The 21,647-nt window shown below is 36.6% G+C and overlaps 2 protein-coding genes across 2 annotated transcripts; both read left to right on the top strand.

Moving 5' to 3' along the window:
• The first annotated feature begins 589 nt into the window (after window positions 1-589).
• Window positions 590-1,141, top strand: LOC136200473 (translocator protein homolog). Its single transcript, XM_065990849.1, has one exon. It carries the CDS (start codon window positions 590-592, stop codon window positions 1,139-1,141), a length of 552 nt encoding a protein of 183 aa, XP_065846921.1.
• A 15,660-nt stretch (window positions 1,142-16,801) lies between these two features.
• Window positions 16,802-18,999, top strand: LOC136201554 (probable trehalose-phosphate phosphatase D). The gene is made up of 10 exons (XM_065992242.1): window positions 16,802-17,050; window positions 17,134-17,274; window positions 17,374-17,445; window positions 17,549-17,641; window positions 17,738-17,794; window positions 17,911-18,012; window positions 18,134-18,211; window positions 18,313-18,382; window positions 18,485-18,648; window positions 18,745-18,999. Exons 1-10 carry the CDS (start codon window positions 16,853-16,855, stop codon window positions 18,802-18,804), a joined length of 1,035 nt encoding a protein of 344 aa, XP_065848314.1. The 5' UTR covers window positions 16,802-16,852; the 3' UTR covers window positions 18,805-18,999.
• Window positions 19,000-21,647: the final 2,648 nt, after the last annotated feature.

Below are 21,647 nucleotides of genomic sequence, written 5' to 3'. Positions count from 1 at the left end.
TAATAAATTAAAAAACAAACAAATATTTCATTAATAATTGTACGGTACGTATTATTATATTCGCCAAATATATCTTTATTTATCCAAAATCAAAAAGATGTTTAATAATTCTCTTAATTAGCCCTTATTTTATATTAAAAAAACCAATTGGATCATTTTGAAGTCTAAAATATCAATTATTTAGGTTCTTTAAAACTAAATAATATTAATATATGTATATATATATAAAAAAATTACTCCATATATTTATAGACCTATTTTTTTTTTTGGCCCCTGCAGCCTTGGTTCGAGCCAATCTCAAACTCGTGTCGAATCCTATCAAACCGAACTTTAATCGAACTGAACTCGAATAGTTTGCTAATGGTGATTAACACTCATATTTCCTCTATTATACTAAAGATAAATTAAAAATCTATCATTCTCATAAAATTTTGAAAAAAGAAATAAAAAACTCTATAATTAGGATTAATATCCTACTTTTAATAGAATGATTCCCTAAAATTCCTCTCTATTCACACAAAACCATTTTGCATGAATTTGGATCTCATTCATTCATTCATTCATCCATTCATGCATGAATTCCCAAAACATGATGAAACATCGTAGCAAGCAATTGCAAGAAGACAGATACAAGATGCGTAGCAGCAAAAGAATGGGCATGGCTAAACGCGGCATGAAATCACTCGGCGTGGCACTTTCATTACCTCTTTCACTCACTCTTTTAAACATCTATTTCTTCGGCAGTGGCACCTCCAATGATAATAATGCTCGTTACACCGCTCTCGCTAAACCATTCTGGTTCCCACCTATATGGGCCCTGCATTTAACCTGCTTGGCTTCCAGTTTTTTGATGGCCCTATCGGCTTGGCTCGTCTGGGCTGAAGGTGGGTTCCATAAGAAACCTACGGCGTTGTCTTTTTACCTGGCGCAGCTAGCCCTCGGTTGCATTTGGGATCCGATTGTGTTTAGGATAGGAGCCAGTTGGGTTGGTTTGGTTGTTTGCTTGGCTATGTTTGGTGCTCTTCTGGCCTGTTCTCACCTGTTTAAACAGCTTAATCCTATTGCTGGTGATTTGGTTAAGCCTTGTTTGGCTTGGGCTGTGTTTTTAACCATTTTAAATGTTAAGCTTGTTTTTCTTTAGAGATTACAAAATCTTGTTTTGTTATGTAAAAAAAACATGTTGTTAGATACATTTTCTGTCTCGTTACAATTGCAATACATTTGAGATTATTTAATGTTAGCATGAGATGCATAAGATAACAACATATAGTTTGAGATTATTTTTGATATTGAATTTGTTCAGGATTCGGTTCCCTTTGATCTAAAAAATCAAAATTCATTTCCGAAATCAATAAAACGCAAACAACTAATCCTAAATGATTATTTCTACCGATTACTAGCATGCATTCTCTCTGATACTACTGAGGGTTTTCTTAAATGTAAAAAATGATGCGGAATAAAATATTTTCAACAGAAAACTGATCCATAGGATCACATGCATCAAGTGATTGTAAGAAAAGTGCCTTTCACTAAAGGAACCGAGTAGAGAACTTTTGAATGGAGATTAGAAATCATAAATGACAATCTCCTCTACCCTCATGCACACCAAAATCTTCCGAGTGAATGCTTTTGTGCTAGTACTTTTTGAATTCCCCGTTGGAATACGACCAACAAGTGTTTCTTCAAGTGGGGTGACAAGGGCTTGTTTTTTCTCTCCAGAAGAAAAATATGAGTATATGATCGTGTTGAAATCGGACCACCAAATCTTTCTTCAAGTAGGGCGACAAGGGCTTTTTTTTTCTCCCGAAGAAAAATATCAGTGTATAATTAAATTAGGTTAGATTAGAAAATAAAACTTATTTTCCTTTTATATTTTAGATTAGAATATTCTTTTTTTGAAGAGTTAGATTAGAATTAAAACCATTTTAATTCTTTTTTATTTATGTTAATCAATTAACGAAATAAAACCTAATGTATTGCTAGGGGATGGCACACACTTAGTAGGGATAGAAAGTCTTTCAATTTTTTTGAACTTTGATCCACTAATCATAAGATAAAATCTATCACCTTAATTAATTTAATTAGATTATTATCCTTTTTAAAAGATAATAATAACTAATAATTAATTAATTAAATTATATATAATTATTATATATATATATATATATATATATATATATTATCTTATTAGATTAAATCAAATGAAAAGATAATGTTTGATTTTTTAATTTATAATATCCAATATTACAAATATAACTTATTATATGATTTATATTCCAACCACTTGAAATATAATTTCCTATCAGATAATTCTTCTATTATTATTTATTTTTTTGGATTTGGGCTAAACTGAGTTTTAATCCGATTAAACTCTAGTTCACTCAAGCTAGATTCATCAAATATATTTCTGTTTGAATGTACATAACTATTAATATACATTCAAAACTACACTCAATGTGCATTCCAACCAGACTTTCTATACGTACAATCTTGTAGGTCTATCTAATTTTTGTAGTGGGCCCGAAAAATGCTTTCGCCCTACAAATCATAAACGGACTCTAGCAAGCCATTATGACAATGCAAATTAGATAGATACCTCATATCAAAAGATTGAGACTAATATTAATATCAAGCAATCCATGTTATTTGATATCAAGTCCTGCCTTTCGAACATTTCTTGATTTCCATGTGAATTGATAAGGTCGAAAGAGCAATAACTCTAATTGCATCATTCAGGTGTGGAAACACACTTCTTAGCTTCACTAACTCTCGATGATATCCCTCTACTGTAGGAAAGTAGCAATCTCTACACTTCACTCATGGCTCCTAAGTATGATTCAGAGTATACCCAACTAAACTCGTACTTGGCACCCAATCACGAGCTCATTAGGTGAATGATCTAAGTATATTGTGTCTCATCTATGTCTCATAGTAACTTTGGGTCTAACGACTTAAATATGAGTAATTATATGAGAAATACATGACACTACTACCATGTGGTGTTCTCATAGCAGATCGATCCAGCACTTACTGTTTCATAAGCCCTTGCGCCCTTGGCTGACTTCTAATTTCCACGACCAGTGAAACATCATCACCAACCAAGGTGCATACTAATCTTTAGTTCATCACCGTTCTTACTACGAGAACAAACTACAAATGTTTGAAAATAATATCTTATTGTCTTATGGTTTCATTTGTCCGGGTCCATAACTTGTCAAACATGAACGTATAACTAATCTCAGATATTCTATAAGGTTTTGCATAAGTAAATCAACAATATAAATTATTGTCTTACAATTAAGGGCACTGTCAAGATTATAATCTCTCAGGACTAGAACATACACCAACATTATCTTCTTTGGATGACCCACTGTTGGACTTCCCTTCTTGGTTCCACTAGCGTGGTGAAGAACCCTCATTAAAGTTTTCAGTGCGACTTCTTGCATATTCATCCTTATTTTTTAGAGAAAATCCACTTGCACAATCTCACATTGGATTCACCATAGCGGTAGAACGCTGGACAAACTACACAATTAGCACACCATCAACTCTCATATCATATCACTAAATTAATTGAATAAAAAAATTTAAGCTAGACGGTCTCAAGAATAACTTTTATTATTTTATGAACATATATAACATAATTATAATTATGACACCATAATCTATTTTTACATCCTGATGAGGGCATCCTTTCACTAAGCCCGAGCCCGGAGCCAAGAGACGAGAATGGTGAAAACCGGGAGAACTAGCCCAGCACGCGGGGCGTACTCGCCAAGGCGCGGGGCGCGAAGGCACCAATTCTCGAAGATGTGCCCAGAAGCTCAGGAACGCGGGGCGTCCGCCTAGGGGCGCGGGGCGTGGATTCGGCGTCGGAGGAGAAACCAACCCAGGAGGGCCAGCACGCGGGGCGTAATCCCGAAGACGCTCCGCATGAAGTTCACCAACCCTGGTCACCAGAAGCAGAAGCTCCAACACGCGGGGCGTGACTCCAGGAACGCCACGCGTAAAGCCCTCCGTGAAGATTCTTCCGGATCAGGAGCCGCGTTACGCGGAGCGTACCAAGACCCACGCGGGGCATGGACTGCTGAGAGAATACTTCTCCTCCAAGTTCTTACCAAGAGGGGACCAATACTGTTGGTGTTTATTTACTGTTTTGCCACCAACCTTTATTTACTAAACTACCATGGACTCTTTCCTTTCCCATTCTACCCTTAGGCACATACTTTGCCCAAAACCCTATGCATGGGTTTTTGGTCTTTATCCTTGTTATTTTGGAGAGTATTTAAACCCTCCTCTTTGTAATGTTCCTTAACTTTTGAATGAATTAAAACCAAAAGCCTCCATTGGAGCTTGGATTATCAATCCTTGGGTTTACTCAATCCTTCTAGTTTAGCTAGAGAAGTTTGTATTCTTTGTTGGTTTACGACTAAAACCTTCAGTCGATTTCAATCTACATCAGTTGGTATCAGAGACGAGTCGTTTTCCTTCCGGAGACTTCTTCTCGGAAATGGTTCAACCACGTATCACAAATGAAGCCACCGGATCCATGGAGCAACGAGTTGAGACGCTAGAAGGCAACGTGAAGCATATCATGGAGTCTCTAAGGGCGATAGAATAGAAGCACGACACGAGTACCCGAGATATTCATCTCATTCTTGAAGAACTCACTTAACAACCCACAATAATCAAGCTCTCTTAACCGGAGAGTCTCACCGTCGGTAAGAAGAACAAGCCCGTCCTCTACTTGACCGACAACAAACACCACCACCAAGGAGAACTTATACGCCCCAAGCCATGGACCCTCGGGTTCAAGAGGTAAGACAGACTAATCCCGTAATCATTAGAAATGCGGATAGTGATAGTGATGGGGACTTGTTTGATGATTACGATATGCCTAGGATTGCTAGGAATATGGGGATTAGGATGGATGATAATGCTATGCATGATAGACCTAGACATGATGTGCATGTGAATGATGTTGTTGGTCCCGCGCATGTGCGTGCCGAGAATATGGATATTGTGCATAATGATGTTGTAGGTGGTTATGAGAGGGAGAATGTTGGTTTGAATGACCCATATGGGGGTCGGGGTAATGAAAGAGGCGGATATAGAGGTGAGCCGAATGTGAGAATGGGGTTTGGAGGCAACTTTGAGAGGGACGACGCCTTCAAATTGAAAGTAGACTTACCGTCATTCGGGGGAGAACTCGACATAGAGGGTTTTCTCGATTGGTTGTTAGAGGTGGAACGGTTCTTTGATTATGCGGATATACCGGAGGATCGGAAAGTCCGTTTGGTAGCTTACCGATTGAAAGGAGGAGCTTCAGTTTGGTGGGATAATATGAAGGAAGGGAGAAGATGAGAAGGAAGGGAGCCGATTAGATCTTGGCTTAGAATGAAATCGATGTTGCGGGAAAGGCTTCTACCACCCGACTATGAGCAGTACATTTACAGTTCCTATCGGAATTGCTCTCAAGGTGCTAGGAGTGTGCACGAATACACCTCGGAGTTCTTGCGGCTTTCGGTAAGGGCTAACTTGTCGGAAATCGAAAGCCAAAAGACTTCAAGGTATCTTGAAGGATTGAGGTACAACATCCAAGATCGGATTGGAACACAGATGGTGATTCGGGTGCAAGACGCCCGTAATTTAGCACTGAAGGCCGAGGCACAGTTGAGTTTGAGGGGACATGAAGGCTATAGGAGAGTCGGGGCTGAGAGCACTTATGGAGGGAGAGGAGCTCCCAAGGGAATTGATAAGGGTAAAGGAATTACAAGTTCAAGCGATTCTAAGGCGCCAAGTGCGGGAAAGGCACCTAGTGGAGATATGAGGCCTTTTAAGGCGACACAACCCCCTAGGGGCAACAACCCCTATGCGAGACCGGCTCCATTCAAATGCTTCTGATGTAATGAGCCGGGTCACCGCTCAAATGAGTGTCCCAAGAGGATGAGTGCCAACATGGTTGAGCGATACGACGATGATGATGAATATGATGATGAAAGGGATGTTTGTTGTGATCCCGTGGATGATGAGTATGAGGGAGAGTATGAAGGGGGGCAGGCCATACATGTTGTGAGGAGACTCTTGATCTCAAGTAGAGTGGAGACGGACCAAAGGCATCAATTGTTCCGAACTCGATGTTTAGTTCAAGGGGTAAAGTGCAATGTGATTATTGACAGTGGTAGCCAAGAGAACATCATTAGCGACACAGCGGCTAAGAGGTTTAGGTTGGTTATCGAAGCACATCCGAGTCCGTATAGTGTGGGTTGGATCAAAAATGTCGGGGAGCTGAAAGTCACTCAAAGGTGTAGGGTACCTCTTGAGATAGGAGAGTACCGGGATGAAGTCTATTGTGACGTTGTGGAGATGGATGCTTGCCACCTATTGTTGGGACATCCGTGGCAATTTGATAGGGATGCTACCCATGCCGGAAGGAAGAACACCTATCGGTTTGTGAAGGATGGGATTCGTTATGTGCTTACACCTCTTGTAGGGGAATCCAAAAGCAATGAGAAATCTACGTTGATCGTTTGCCCAACTCACAAGGCGTTCATTAACGAGTGTGAGGAAAGTCAAACGGTCTATGTAGTGATGGTGAAATCTAGTACACCGTCGGAGAGGGTAGGTAGCGAAGGGGAGGAAGTTCCGGAAGAAGTCAGAAATTTGCTTAATGAGTTCCATGATGTGTTCCCGGAAGAATTACCTTATGGGCTACCACCCCTACGGGACATCCAACACCATATCGATCTTGTACCGGGAGCTAGCTTGCCTAGTCTTCCTCATTATCGGATGAGCCCCAAAGAGAGTGAGGTGATGAAGGAGAAGGTGGAAGAGCTGATAAGAATGGGCTATGTTAGGGAGAGCATGAGTCCATGTGCGGTGTCGGCCTTGTTGACACCCAAGAAAGATGGGTCGTGGAGGATGTGTGTGGACAGCCGGGCCATCAACAAGATCACTATTCGGTACAAGTTTCCAATTCCCCAACTTGATGACATCCTTGATCAATTGAGCGGATCCAAGGTCTTTTCCAAGATTGATTTGAGGAGTGGGTACCACCAAATCCGGATCAAGGCGGGAGATGAATGGAAAATGGTGTTTAAGATGCGTGATGGGTTGTATGAGTGGCTAGTGATGCCATTCGGGATGACCAATGCACCGAGTATATTCATGAGGTTGATGAACCAAGTATTGCGTCCGGTGATTGGTAAGTTTGTGGTGGTCTACTTTGACGACATCCTCATCCATAGTAAGACATTGGAAGAACATGTGGAACACTTGAGGACCGTACTATTCTTGCTTCGGGAGAACCAACTGTTTGCCAACACTAAGAAATGTGATTTTGTGATGGAAGCTTGGTGTTCCTCGGGTATGTGGTCAGTGGGAGTGGTATCCGGGTTGATGAAGAGAAAGTTAGGGCAATTCGGGAGTGGCCGACTCCGAAGACCGTCGGGGACATTAGGAGCTTTCACGGGTTGGCTACTTTCTACAGACGGTTCATCCAGAATTTCAGCGCCATTATGGCCCCCATGACCGAATGTTTGAAGAAGGGTAGAGGTTTCAAGTGGGGAGATGAGCAGGAGAGCAGCCTCGCCTTGATAAAGGAAAAACTAAGTACCGCTCCGGTTTTAGCATTCCCAGATTTTGATAAGCTTTTCGAGGTTGAATGTGATGCAAGTGGAGTAGGAGTTGGGGGTGTGTTAATGCAAGAGAAGAGGCCCGTAGCTTATTTCAGTGAGAAATTATGTGAATCAAGACAAAAATGGGCCACCTATAACAAGGAGTTTTATGCAGTAGTACGGGCTCTCAAGACGTGGGAACACTATCTCATCGGGAAGGAGTTTATGTTGTACACCGACCACCAAGCCCTCAAGTACTTGGGAAGTCAAAAACAACTCCGGAGCTCCATGCGTGCTAGATGGTCCGCTTTTGTGGATAAGTTTCCTTATCAACTTCTTCACAAAGCGGGTCAACAAAACAAAGTGGCGGATGCCTTGAGCCGTAGGATAACCCTCTTGAAAACAGTGGCTTTGGAGTTAGTGGATTTTGAGCACATCAAGGAAGAATATGAGGAGGATCCGGACTTTGGGCTTGAATGGGAGAAATGTAGGAGAGGTACCGAAGAGAGTGGGTATCAATTAGTGGATGGGTTCCTCATAAGGGGCAGTCAATTGTGTCTCCCATACACTTCCATACGGGACAGAGTGATCCGAGAGTTACACGGAGGGGTGTTGGGGGACACTTTGGAAGAGACAAAACCTTTGAAGCGGTTAACTCCCGTTACTATTGGCCTAGAGTAAGGAGGGATGTGGCATACATTGTGGAGCGATGTGAGGAGTGCCAATCTTCCAAGGGGCATGCTACTAATGCCGGATTACGCATGCATCATCCAATACCGGAGACCATTTGGGAAGATCTCTCCATAGACTTTATGTTAGGGTTGCAGAGAACTCAACGGGGTATGGACTCCATCTTTGTGGTGGTGGATAGATTCTCGAAGATGGCCCATTTCATCCCGTGTAGGAAGACTAATGACGCCACCGCCATCGCCAAGTTGTTTTTCCGTGAGGTAGTGAGGCTACATGGGGTTCCGAAGAGCATAGTGTCGGATAGGGATACGAAGTTTGTAAGCCACTTTTGGCGGACTCTTTGGGCCATTCTTGGAACCACATTAAAGTTTAGCACCACGGCCCACCCCCAAACGGATGGACAGACCGAAGTCGTAAACCGGACTTTGGAAAACTTATTGAGAAGCAAGTGTCGAGACAAACCCAAGATGTGGGATTATGTGCTCGCCCAAGCCGAGTTTGCCTACAACTCCGTCGTGAGTTCTACTACCGGGAAGTCCCCTTTCGAGATAGTATACACCAAGGCACCCAACCACTCACTTGATTTGAGCAAAGTTCCCAAGGGGGAGAAGAAGAGCGTAGCCGCACATAACTTGGCCAACGACTATCATAAAATGCACCAAGAAGTACGACATCGCATTGAGGAGAAGAATAGTCGGGTCAAAACCAAGGTGGATGAACGCCGACGAGATGTACAGTTTGAGGTGGGGGATGAGGTGATGGTATACTTGGGCAAAGAACGTCTTATGCATGCCCCAAGTAGTAAGCTAAGGCCGAGGAAGTATGGCCCCTACCGGATCACGAAGAAGATTAGTGCCAACGCGTATTAACTAACCCTTCCCAATTGGCTTGGGAAAATGTCTTCTTCTTTTAACGTGCATGATCTTAGCTTGTGGAAGCCGGAGGGAACGTTGCCAACCAAGGCATCGGGGGCGGAGTCCGACTCTTTCGAAGAAGGGGAGAATGATGAGGGCATCCTTTCACTAAGCCCGAGCCCGGAGCCAAGAGACGAGAATGGTGAAAACCGGGAGAACCAGCCCAGCACGCGGGGCGTACTCGCCAAGGCGCGGGGCGCGAAGGAACAAATTCTCGAAGATGTGCCTAGAAGCTCAGGAACGCGGGGCGTCCGCCTAGGGGCGCGGGGCGTGGATTCGGCGTCGGAGGAGAAACCAACCCAGGAGGGCCAGCACGTGGGGCGTAGTCCCGAAGACGCTCCGCGTGAAGTTCACCAACCTTGGTCACCAGAAGCAGAAGCTCCAACACGCGGGGCGTGACTCCAGGAACGCCACGCGTAAAGCCCTCCACGAAGATTCTTCCGGATCAGGAGCCGCGTTACGCGGAGCGTACGAAGACCCACGCGGGGCGTGGACTGCTGAGAGAATACTTCTCCTCCAAGTTCTTACCAAGAGGGGACCAATACTGTTGGTGTTTATTTACTGTTTTGCCACCAACCTTTATTTACTAAACTACCATGGACTCTTTCCTTTCCCATCCTACCCTTAGGCACATACTTTGCCCAAAACCCTATTCATGGGTTTTTGGTCTTTATCCTTGTTATTTTGGAGAGTATTTAAACCCTCCTCTTTGTAATGTTCCTTAACTTTTGAATGAATTAAAACCAAAAGCCTAGCTTGGATTATCAATCCTTGGGTTTACTCAATCCTTCTAGTTTAGCTAGAGAAGTTTGTATTCTTTGTTGGTTTACGATTAAAACCTTCAGTCGATTTCAATCTACATCACATCCCCACCTCAACTAAATGTCAAGAAAGAACCTAACATACTATATATTAAATATAAAGGTCATTGAAGACTCTAGAAATCATATATAATTGTTTCAAAAAAAAAAAAAAATCATATATAATTGGTGTTTCATGAAGGTTATATATATTCTGAATTGACCAATAAATAAATTGATATATTTGGAGAACATCTTTGACCGTTGAATTCATTGCAATGCCGGTAATTATTGTGCAACCAAGTCTACCATTTTTCAGAATATTGGAATCCAAATTTTACCTACCCAATTTCCTTCAATTTTTTAAATAAAAAATGAATTTCCAGACGTATGAAATGGTCTAACCATCTATATAATGACTACTAATTTACTATTACAAAATTATTAATTAATTAATTAAACATGAAACGTGTAATTAGTGACTAATAGAATACTCAGTTCTTGACGAAAATAATAATTAGCCAAATCACATTTATTAAAGGGGGTGTTTGGTAACTACTTTATATGCTCATGTTTACCTTTTTACTTCAAAATGGAGAGTTTTAGGTGTTTGGTTAGTGATCTCCTATTTGTCTTTTACACCTGAAAAGCAGCTTTTTACAAAAGCAGAGAATCCATGTCCAACAGCAAACAGCAAACCGTAACAGCAACAACAAACCGTAGATAACAAATGGGAGTACCCATTTGTTTTACCTACTGTTTGCTGTTGAAAAAAACTATTTTTCTAAAAAGCAGAAATTTCCTATTTTTGTAAAAAGCTGCTTTTAGGTGTAAAATGCAAACACGATATCACTAACCAAACACCTAAAACTCTCCATTTTGAAGTGAAAAGACAAACAGGAACATGAAAATGAGCAACCAAACACCCTATAATCTTTTTTTATTATTTTTAATTGGGAATGTCATTTTCAATTAACTTGCATTGACTGATTTTTTATATATATTTTTGTTTTAATGTACATGAAATTTGGGTTAATTGTATTAATAATGTTGATAAACAAAATTATGAAATAGACTTATAACTGATTTGAAACACCTTGATGTGATTTTGGTGCTTCTCGTACATTGATGTGATATCACTTTTTCAAAGCATGCAATTCCTTTTAATTTTTCAAACAATCTAATGTCAATTATTTATAGAACCGTCCAACTAAATAATTTAAATTCATTACTTATACATATAATATAAGTTTCCTTTTTTTTTTCTATTATTAAGATATATAATTAGAAGAGGCTTAAAGAACGTTTTGGCCCCTGACCTATCCAAACTTTGTGCATTTGGCCCCTGACCTATTATTTGGTCATATTTGGCCACTGACCTATCAAATTAGATAAAATTCAACTCATATTGAATGAAAAATTAACTTTGTTGGAAAATTAACAGCAGTCACCAATACAAAAACGACACATGACACATAAATAAAATTAATTCTAAAAATGCATAACGCTTATTTGAGTTCCTAAACTAAAACTTCAAAGTCAATTAGGATTTTATACTATCAAAATCATGAATTATATTCCTAAAGTAAGTATAAATCATTAATTGACTCATCATTTTATCTTAAAATCAGAAAGTGTGATTATTTGATATGGACTGTAATGATATCTCCGTTGGCTCAAAATGAGTTTGAAAAAGAGGGTTTGAAACTGTTTAACTGAATGATTTTCGACAAGGACTCAATTGGTGATTTTTACTTATGATGGGGACTCAATCGATGATTTTTGCTTAGTTCATAGACTTAATTGATGATTTTAATAATTTAAGGTTCTAATTAACTTCCAAACTTAAGTTTGGAGAGTCAAATAAGTGTTATACCTTCTAAAAAAATATATTACACAAGAAATGAATGGCTAAATTTATACTCAGTATTTTAATAATAGACCGTTTACTCCTTTATTTTTGTTATATTTAACAGTTTAGTCCTTTAAATATTCACATTTACTTTGGGACGGATCCACCAAAAAATTAATATATGAAAAATTGATGCATCGACTGAAGCACAAAATCTCTATTTGCAAACTTTTAAATTATGAGAATTGTTTTTTTTTTCAGATCAGTTAAATGGTAAAGTATGTAATAGAATTTGGCCCACATGGTTTAAGAAAAGATTAATATCTAGAAGCTCACAGATGTTACTGTGTTCTCCTTTCAAAATAGTTATTAACGGCGTAGTAACCAAAACACTTATATGTTAATTACCACTATATGAAGTAAAACAGAAAGAAAAAAAAAAAACAATAAATGACTGTTTGGTTTAGCTGTTAAATTGTAACTATTATCATTAGTTATTATTGTAGTTGTTTGTGACAATTGTAATTGTTGTAGTGACGGATTTAGTATTCAATAACAATGTATGTGTTTTTTTTTTTTTTTTTTTTTTTTTTTGATTTTTGGGTGTTCAACTCCGCGTGTGAGGGTCACTTGGTGGCCTTTACAGCCGGTCCCAAGCCCGGACAAAGGAGGAGGGTTGCGGTAGGTTTGTGGCGGCCAGCGTAAAACTTAGTCACATCTTATGACATGAACCATAATATAAATACCGTTGGGGCGTTCCCTACTCAGCGACGCGCTACACTTCCTAGACCCGGGTGTAGTGATAAATGTGCAAGGGTTGCTAGGTCGTCGCCCCGAAGCGGCGCGCCACCCCAGGACCCGGGGGTGGTGTCAAATATGCAAGGGTTGCGGGTAAATAAGCTAGTCCACGGTAATGGTAGGGGTAGGGGTAAGGGTAGTAGGTTACGCTTTGGGACATGGAACATAAGTTCTTTGACAGGAAGATTAGCTGAAATTGTAGATGTTATGAAGAGGAGGAGAATAAATATATTATGCCTACAAGAAACCAAGTGGGTTGGAGCTAAGGCTAGAGAGATAGCTCCTTGGGGTTATAAGCTTTGGTACTCAGGAAAGGATAAGGGTAGAAATGGAGTAGGTATTCTTATTGATAGGGAGTATATTGATGAGGTAGTAGCGGTGTCTAGGAAGAGCGATAGAATTATGAGTGTTAAGCTAGTGATAGGGGATGAGGTTGTGAATGTCATTAGTGCATATGCGCCACAAATAGGATTAGATGTGTCTATAAGACAAGCTTTTTGGGATGACTTAGAGGAAGTGGTGCAACAGGTTCCTAGGGATGAAAAAATGGTACTAGGGGGTGATCTCAATGGACACGTGGGTTCTAGGCGAGATGGGTTTGAGAGTGTTCATGGAGGGTATGGTTTTGGAGATAAGAATGAAGCAGGAAATGATATTTTGGAATTCGCATCAGCCTATGACTTGAGTATCATGAACACATGGTTTATGAAGAGAACATCCCACTTAGTGACTTATCGGAGTGGCGGTAATGCGAGCCAAATTGACTTCTTCTTAGTAAGGAGTGCTTGGAGAAAGAGTTATATTGATTGTAAGGTGATCCCTGGTGAGAGTACGACAACCCAACATAGAGTAGTGGTGCTAGATTTTCGAAGTAGGAAATGTATAAGAAAACAAACACCTCAAGTAGAGACTAAGATTAAGTGGTGGAAATTGCAAGGGGAGAATCAACAAAAATTTGTGGATGAGATGACGAAAAAAGATATTTGGACTTGCAATATGGATTCAGATATAGATTCGATATGGAATAAGATGGAGCATAGTATAAGGGAAGTAGCGAAGGAAGTTCTAGGGGAATCTAAAGGTAGCATGCCACCGGGTAAGGACACATCTTGGTGGACAGAAGAAGTACGACAAGCAGTAAAGAGTAAGAGAGAATCCTATAAACTATTGGGGAAATGTAGGAGTGACGAGAACTACGAAAAATACAAAGAGGCTAAAAGGGAAGTAAAGAAGGTCATACGAGATGCTAGAGCAAAGGTGAATCGGGATCTGTATACAAGATTGGATACGAAAGAAGGGGAAAGAGACATATATAGAATTGCTCGGATGAGAGATAGGAAGACGCGAGATCTCGGAAAAGTTAAATGTGTGAAGGATGTGGACCAGAAAGTCCTAGTTGGAGATAAGGATATCAAGGAACGATGGAGGTCCTATTTTGATGACTTATTTAATGGAGATCGCCAACAAGATGTTGGAGATATAAGTATCCATCACGATATGATAAATCATGAATGCCTGCGGAGAATTCAAAAGGGTGAAGTCAAAATGGCATTAAGTAAGATGAAGTTGAAGAAAGCAGTAGGACCTGATGGCATCCCTATTGAGATTTGGAGATGTTTGGGAGAAAGAGGAATCGAATGGTTGACGACGTTCTTCAACAAAATTTGGAGAAACAATAAGATGCCATCAGAATGGAGGAAAAGTACTTTAATCCCTTTGTATAAGAACAAAGGCGATGTCCAAGATTGTGCCAACTATCGGGGAATCAAATTAATGAGTCACACTATGAAACTTTGGGAGCGAGTGATTGAACAAAGGCTAAGGAGGACGGTGAAGATCTCGGAAAACCAGTTTGGCTTTATGCCGGGAAGATCAACTATGGAAGCCATCCATCTAATGAGACAATTAATGGAGCACTATCGAAATAAGAAGAAAGACTTGCATATGGTTTTCATTGACTTGGAGAAAGCATATGATAAGGTACCAAGGGAAGTACTTTGGTGGGCCTTGATAAGGAAAGGCATTTCGCGAAAATATATTGACATCATAAAGGACATGTATGAGGGAGTATGCACGAGTGTACGTACTAGTGTTGGGAAGACTGAAGAGTTTCCTATTACGATTGGAGTGCATCAAGGTTCCGCACTAAGCCCATTTCTTTTTGCCATCGTTATGGATGAACTAACAAGTTCACTTCAAGATGGTATACCATGGTGCATGCTGTTTGCAGATGATATTGTGTTGGTTGAGGAGACGAAAGAAGGAGTGGAGATGGAGTTGGAACTATGGAGGCAAACTCTAGAATCTAGAGGCTTTAAGTTGAGTCGAAGTAAGACAGAATATTTGGAGTGTAAGTTTAGCGGCCGTAGGAGTAGGGAGGCAGGGACAATCATCCTAGATGGGAGAGTTGTTCAGGCCTCGGATTGCTTCCGGTATTTAGGATCTATTATCCAAACGGATGGAGAAGTAGATGGAGATGTTGCTCATAGGATTAAAGCTGGTTGGTCGAAGTGGAAGAGTGCTACGGGTTTCCTTTGTGATCCCGGCATGCCTAATAGATTGAAGGGAAAATTCTACCGGACGGCAATTAGACCAGCATTGTTATATGGTACGGAGTGTTGGGCAGTGAAACACTGCCACATCCATAAGATGTCGGTGGCGGAGATGCGTATGTTGAGATGGATGTGTGGTCACACGAGAAAGGACCGGGTGCGTAATGAAATAATTAGGACAAAAGTAGGGGTCACATCTATTGAGAATAAAATGAGAGAAAACCGACTAAGGTGGTTTGGCCATGTGAGACGTAGAGCGCTTGATGCGCCGGTTAGGAGAACCGAAGAGTGGCAAAGGGATGTAGTGGTGAGGGGTAGGGGAAGACCTAAGCAAACTTGGAGGAGGGTGATCGAGAGTGATATGAGTTTATTGGGAATTGAGGAAAATATGGTAGTGGATAGGACGGAGTGGAGGGAGCGAATCTGTGTCGCTGACATGACTTGATTTTCACGGATTTATATGATGGTTCATGTTAGCCGACCCCGAATCATTTCGGGACTAAGGCTTTGTTGTTGTTGTTGTTTGATTTTTGGGTGTTCAGTTGATAATTGTTGGTATTTTTATAAAAAATATTAATGTTCTTACATATTTTTTTTATAGAATTTTCTAGCATTCTCCTTGCATCTGTCTTTTTTTTTTGGTGTTGTTTTCAACTTTTAGATTTTAATCGATTGATAAGTAGAAATTGAGAATTTTTTCATGAAAATGAATGTTGTAAATTAATAAATAAAAGTAAAAATGATAATTTGGTTAAAAAAACCATCTAGTTTGACTGATTTGCAATCACAGTTCTCGTGGTTTAAAAGTATAAAAATAAATTTTAATGCTTTGCGAAATGTGCATCTAAATAATTTATTAAACATTTTTTGATTAGTTAATTTTCAAAGTTAGATCTTATATTTTGGTTAATTTAAAAAATTAATCTTTTTAATTAGTTCAAATTGCACTTTTTTTTAACGAAATGATTGAATTTATAAACTGTACAAGATATAAGTCTTTTTTTTTATAAATATTTTAACAGAAACTATTTTTTATATAAATCAATCAAACCATATAATTAATTTTTATACTTTTCTCAAAAAAAAAAAATTCTTTAAAATCTACAAGAATTACATTTTTTCCATTAAAGAATTAAAATCTGCTTTTTAATAAATTTAATCAAACAATATATTCTCTAACTCCTCCAAGAATCAGAATCAAACAATTTTTAAATGTCATAGGATTTCAGAATGTTTTAACATAGCCGACTTATTATAACACCTCAAGTAAATATATTTTTCCCTTTTCCTTTCCTGTGTAAAAAATAAAAAAGACAAATAAAATGTCAAACCCTTTTAAAGGTGTTTTTACATGGCCGACTTAGAAGAAAGACACCTCAAGTAAGTTTCATTTTATTTAACTAGAAAGTAAATAAATAATAATTGAAGATTATGATATGTGGTTGTTTTATCAGTTAGTGGCCCAACTTCTGTCAATTTACCATTCCTACCCCTCCCTTCTTCCGCGTGTGGTTTTTTTTTTTTTTCTTTTCCACCTTTTTCATCCCTTTATTAACTCCCTCTCCCTCCTCTCTGTTGCATCCCTTCTTCTTCCTCCTCCTCCTCTCTGTTTTCTTCATTTCCCCCAAAAATGACGAACAAAAATGGAGTTCCGTCCGATTCAAAACCCTGCACTGTCGATTTCCGAATCAGATTAATCTTACCTGATTCTCTCTTCTCTTCTCATCCTTCCAATGCTATTGCCTGGGTTGATTCCATGCGAGATTCTTCTCCTACTCGTCTCAAATCCAATTTCCCCCAATCTGAACACATCTCCGATTCCTGGATCGTAAGTGTTCTTAATTTTTCTTTCGTTTACTCAAATCTTCTTTTACAATTGATTTAATTAAAATGATTTTGCTGTATTATCAGAGAAATCATCCTTCAGCTCTGAATATGTTCGAGCAGATAGCGAATGCTTCGAAAGGAAAGAAAATCGTTATGTTTCTCGATTATGATGGTACTCTTTCCCCCATTGTTGAAGATCCTGATCGAGCATTCATGACTCGTGAAGTTAGTTTCTACTTCTTTATATTTCTATTACGATTTTATTTATTTATTTATTTATTTTTGTTTAGTTCACTGATTTTGATTTTATTTTCCATTGATTAGATGAGAGAAGCAGTTAGAGATGTAGCAAGATATTTTCCTACTGCTATAGTCACAGGAAGGTGCAGGGACAAGGTAATTAATAAAGCAAAAATAAACGGATTATTTCTGTAAATCGTATTATCCTGTGAGAAATTTATCGCTTATAATAATAATAATGTTTTTGTGAAAATTGCAGGTTTATAGCTTTGTAAAATTAGCAGGACTTTACTATGCTGGCAGCCATGGTATGGACATAAAAGGACCGTCTAAACGACGTAGTTACAAGAAGGTAGTTCAATATAAGAAATACAGACTCAATTTAAACAAAAAAAAAATTTAATATAATGTTGATATTAATATTTATGAATATTTGGGAATATTTCAGGACCATCAATCTCTGTTGTTTCAACCTGCTGGTAAATTTTTGCCCATGATTGATGAGGTTAGTGTGTTTTTTTTTTTTATCTTATTTAGTATGGAGTTACTATAATAAGTAAAAAATTGCATGCATGAAATTGGAATAAATTCTTATTTATCTATTAATTTTGGAAAATTCAGGTGTGTAAAATTTTAGAAGAAAAAACAAAATCGATCCCAGGAGCAAAAGTGGAAAATAACAAATTTTGCCTCGCTGTCCACTTTAGATGTGTTGAGGAAAAGGTATAAATTATATATTTTTATTATTATTATTTTTTTTTTTGAGGAAAATTATTATTTTCTTTTTTGAATAAAAAATCCAAAATTAAAAAAATACTTATTATTATTATTTTGCTAAAACCAGATGTGGGAGGAATTAGCTGAAGAAGTTAGATCAGTACTTACCGATTATCCCATGCTTCGACTGACTCAAGGGAGAAAGGTAATTATTAATTAATTAATTAAATACTCTTAATTATATTATCTTTTTTATTATATTTTTAAATGTACCTAATTAATCTTATTTTATTTTCAAATTAACAGGTTTTTGAAATTCGACCAACCATTAAATGGGATAAGGGCAAAGCCCTTGAATTTTTGCTTGAATCACTCGGTAATTAATAAATTAAATTAAATTAAATTAATCTTATTTATTCTTTACAACAATAATCATTAATAATCAATGCATATAATGACATTAATTTTTTCTTCTCAGGTTACGCTAATTCTAACGATGTTTTACCCGTCTATATCGGAGATGATCGTACCGACGAAGACGCATTCAAGGTTTTACGAAACAGAGGGCAAGGCCTTGGGATTCTTGTATCTAAATTTCCAAAGGAAACAAATGCATCATATTCTTTACAAGAGCCAGCTGAGGCAAGTTCTTCATTCAATAATCATATATTAATTAATTAAATTTAATGATATTTCTTTTTGCGGAATTTAATTATAATTAATTATTGATTAATGCAGGTTAAAGATTTCTTAAAACGTTTGGTGGAATGGAAGAAATTATCTATACGAGGAGTGTGAAATTATAAATTATTTTTATTTAACAAGAATATGAGTTCCGTTCCACCCTATCTAGCTATAATACTTGCTCAACGGGTGGATTGGAATATGTATTTTTTTCTTTTTTTTTCTTTTTTTTCTTAATTAAGAAATTGTAAATGGAAAAAAAAGAAATTAAGAAAATGGAATACAAGAATTCCATAATTTTGGATGATACTTTTTGCTCTCTTGTCTTTTGCATAGATTGTGATGGTATGAGTTGGTTTATTATGGGCAAAAGCAATTATTAAGAAATCTAATTAAATAGAAAATATTTAAGTTTATGATGTTACATATTTTATATATAAATAAATGTAGAATAATTGAAATATTGGAAACTTAAGTTATGAATGAATGAGTGGCAAAGGTGGAAGATTATTATTAGCATTATTGTTATTAAATTTATGTAGAGAATAATAAAAAAGGGCAAAAAAGGGAATAAAAAGAAGGTACTAAGTAGTTACATACATTAATGGGTTAGAGGTACGTGTTTCCAAAGAAGGAATGAATTGATTTTAGTTTATATTATATGAAGGATTTAATTTTATGATTGCTACATGCATATAAAAAGGTTCCCACTTTAATCATTGATTTCACACTCGGACATATCAATCTTCCTTTGGAAATTTTTTATTTACCTTCAATACTCGAATTGAACCATTCAATTATTATTATTATTATTGTCAAAAAAAAAAAATTATTATTATTATGATTATTATTATATACTTTGTTGAAGTTCTAATTTGTAATTTTAATCTTAACAATGTACTATTTAACCAATAAGAATTAGTCCGAGTGGTTTGGGGTTTGAGATTTGACTATCTACTCCGTCAAAATTTGGCCATTATTTATAAATAACCTGTAAATTTCTATTTAAATTCTCATCAAGATCTATAATTTATCCCGGCATCAAAAGTACGTAAATCTACTCATACCTAAATTTTTTGGAACAAAACAAACAATCTACTATCTAAATTTATAGTATTGCCTTGAGTAACTTACTATTATTATTATTATTATTATTATTATTATTATTATTATTATATTATTATTATTATTATTAGGGTAAAGTACGAAAAAAATGCTTGTGGTTTACCTTATTTGCAAATAGAGGTCCGTTGTTTAAAAGTTTACAAATAGAGATATGTGGTATGTTTTTTTTACAAAACAAAGTATTTAAAATTAAACTTTTAAGTAATTGATGACAATAAGAGCATTTTTTAAATTTTTTTAAATTATATTTATATATTGACAAAACACAGATCCCAATATCAAATTGAAACGGTATAAAATGAATTTAAATATTAATTTAGTTCATAAACTGTCAGATTAGTAAAAAAACGTAAAATTCCACCATATTATTTATTATTTCGATTTAGTAAGTTGTTTTTTTCGGAGGTTATGTTTTGCTAATATTAATAATAAATTTTTTTAAGATAAAAATGTCCTTAGTTGTAGTCAGAACTTAACTGCGTAATTGTAATACTTTGTTTTATAAATAAAACATACCACAGACATTTATTTGTAAACTTTTAAACCACATATCTCTGTTTGCAAAATGGGCAAACCATATGCATTTTTATCGTACTTTTCCCTTATTATTATTATTATTAAATTATTACCTTAAATTTTTGAATTGAATGGTGCAATAATATGCATGGGCCTGATCTCAAGAGGCTAGAGTTCAAACCTTCGTAGCTTCGTACTTTTATAAAATTTGAATACATATATTGTGCAAAGTTACCAATATACTAAGGTTTTAAGATTAAATAAAAGGGTAAAGTACGAAAAAAATGCTCGCGGTTTGCCTTATTTGCAAATAGAGGTCCATGGTTTAAAAGTTTACAAATAGAGGTATGTGGTTTGCTTTTTTTACAAAACAAAATATGTAAAATTAAACTTTTAAGTAATTGATGACAATAAGAGCGTTTTTTAATTTTTTTTTTTCAATTACATTTATATATTGACAAAACATAGACCCAAAAATCAAATTGCAACTATGTAAAATGACTTAAATATCAATTTAGTTCGTAAACTGTCAGATTAGTAAAAAAACGTGATATTCAATCATATTATTTATTTTTTCGATTTAGGAAGTTTTTTTCGGAGGTTGTGTTTTGCTGATATGTAAGAATAATTTTTTTTAAGATAAAAATGTATTTAGTTGTAATTAGAACTTAAATGTGTAATTGTAATACTTTGTTTTCTAAATAAAATATACCACAAACCTTTATTTGTAAACTTTTAAACCACATGCTTCTGTTTATAAATTGGGCAAACCACAAACATTTTTTTCGTACTTTTCCCTAAATAAAACTCTAAAATGGTTAATGTCTTCGAGGATCTGACTAATAAATAAAAAATAAAAAATAAATTACACCATAGTTAGAATTGATAAATTATTTACAAGTGTCTCATTCTCTTAAACAAATTTATTAAAATGTCAAATTAGATAGATTTTTTTAAAAACTGTTTTTTTTCCTATAAGTGACTAACTGAAAATTTGATAAAAACAAAATTAAAGTTGGAATATTCTGATATTTTAATATTTGAAATCGTATACATATAAATGATTTTCATAAATGTAAATAAAAACTAAAATCTGATTTTTTGATGTAATTTCCTCTAAACAAAACATCAATATATTTACATATATACTTTTTAATACTTGTTTTTTTTTTTTTATATACATGCCTTTAAATTTAAAGTAGGAACAATCATAAGTTTGCAATTAAACGGAATTGCATTTGAATTGAAGGAGAGAATAAACACTCTCTATGAAATTAAAGTTTGGAAAACAAAATACAATTATAGAAAAAGTAAAA

This window comes from Euphorbia lathyris, chromosome 7, assembly GCF_963576675.1.
Source record: "Euphorbia lathyris chromosome 7, ddEupLath1.1, whole genome shotgun sequence".
Classification (NCBI taxonomy): Eukaryota; Viridiplantae; Streptophyta; class Magnoliopsida; order Malpighiales; family Euphorbiaceae; genus Euphorbia; species Euphorbia lathyris.
This window is presented reverse-complemented; position numbering and strand designations above follow the sequence as displayed.

Bases quoted from the DNA above. Each gene is read 5' to 3' on its own strand.
- LOC136200473 (XM_065990849.1), top strand. From the start codon at position 590: ATGATGAAACATCGTAGCAAGCAATTGCAAGAAGACAGATACAAGATG.
- LOC136201554 (XM_065992242.1), top strand. From the start codon at position 16,853: ATGACGAACAAAAATGGAGTTCCGTCCGATTCAAAACCCTGCACTGTC. The intron at 17,051-17,133 runs GTAAGTGTTCTT...CTGTATTATCAG, and splicing joins ACATCTCCGATTCCTGGATC to AGAAATCATCCTTCAGCTCT. The intron at 18,383-18,484 runs GTAATTAATAAA...TTTTCTTCTCAG, and splicing joins ATTTTTGCTTGAATCACTCG to GTTACGCTAATTCTAACGAT.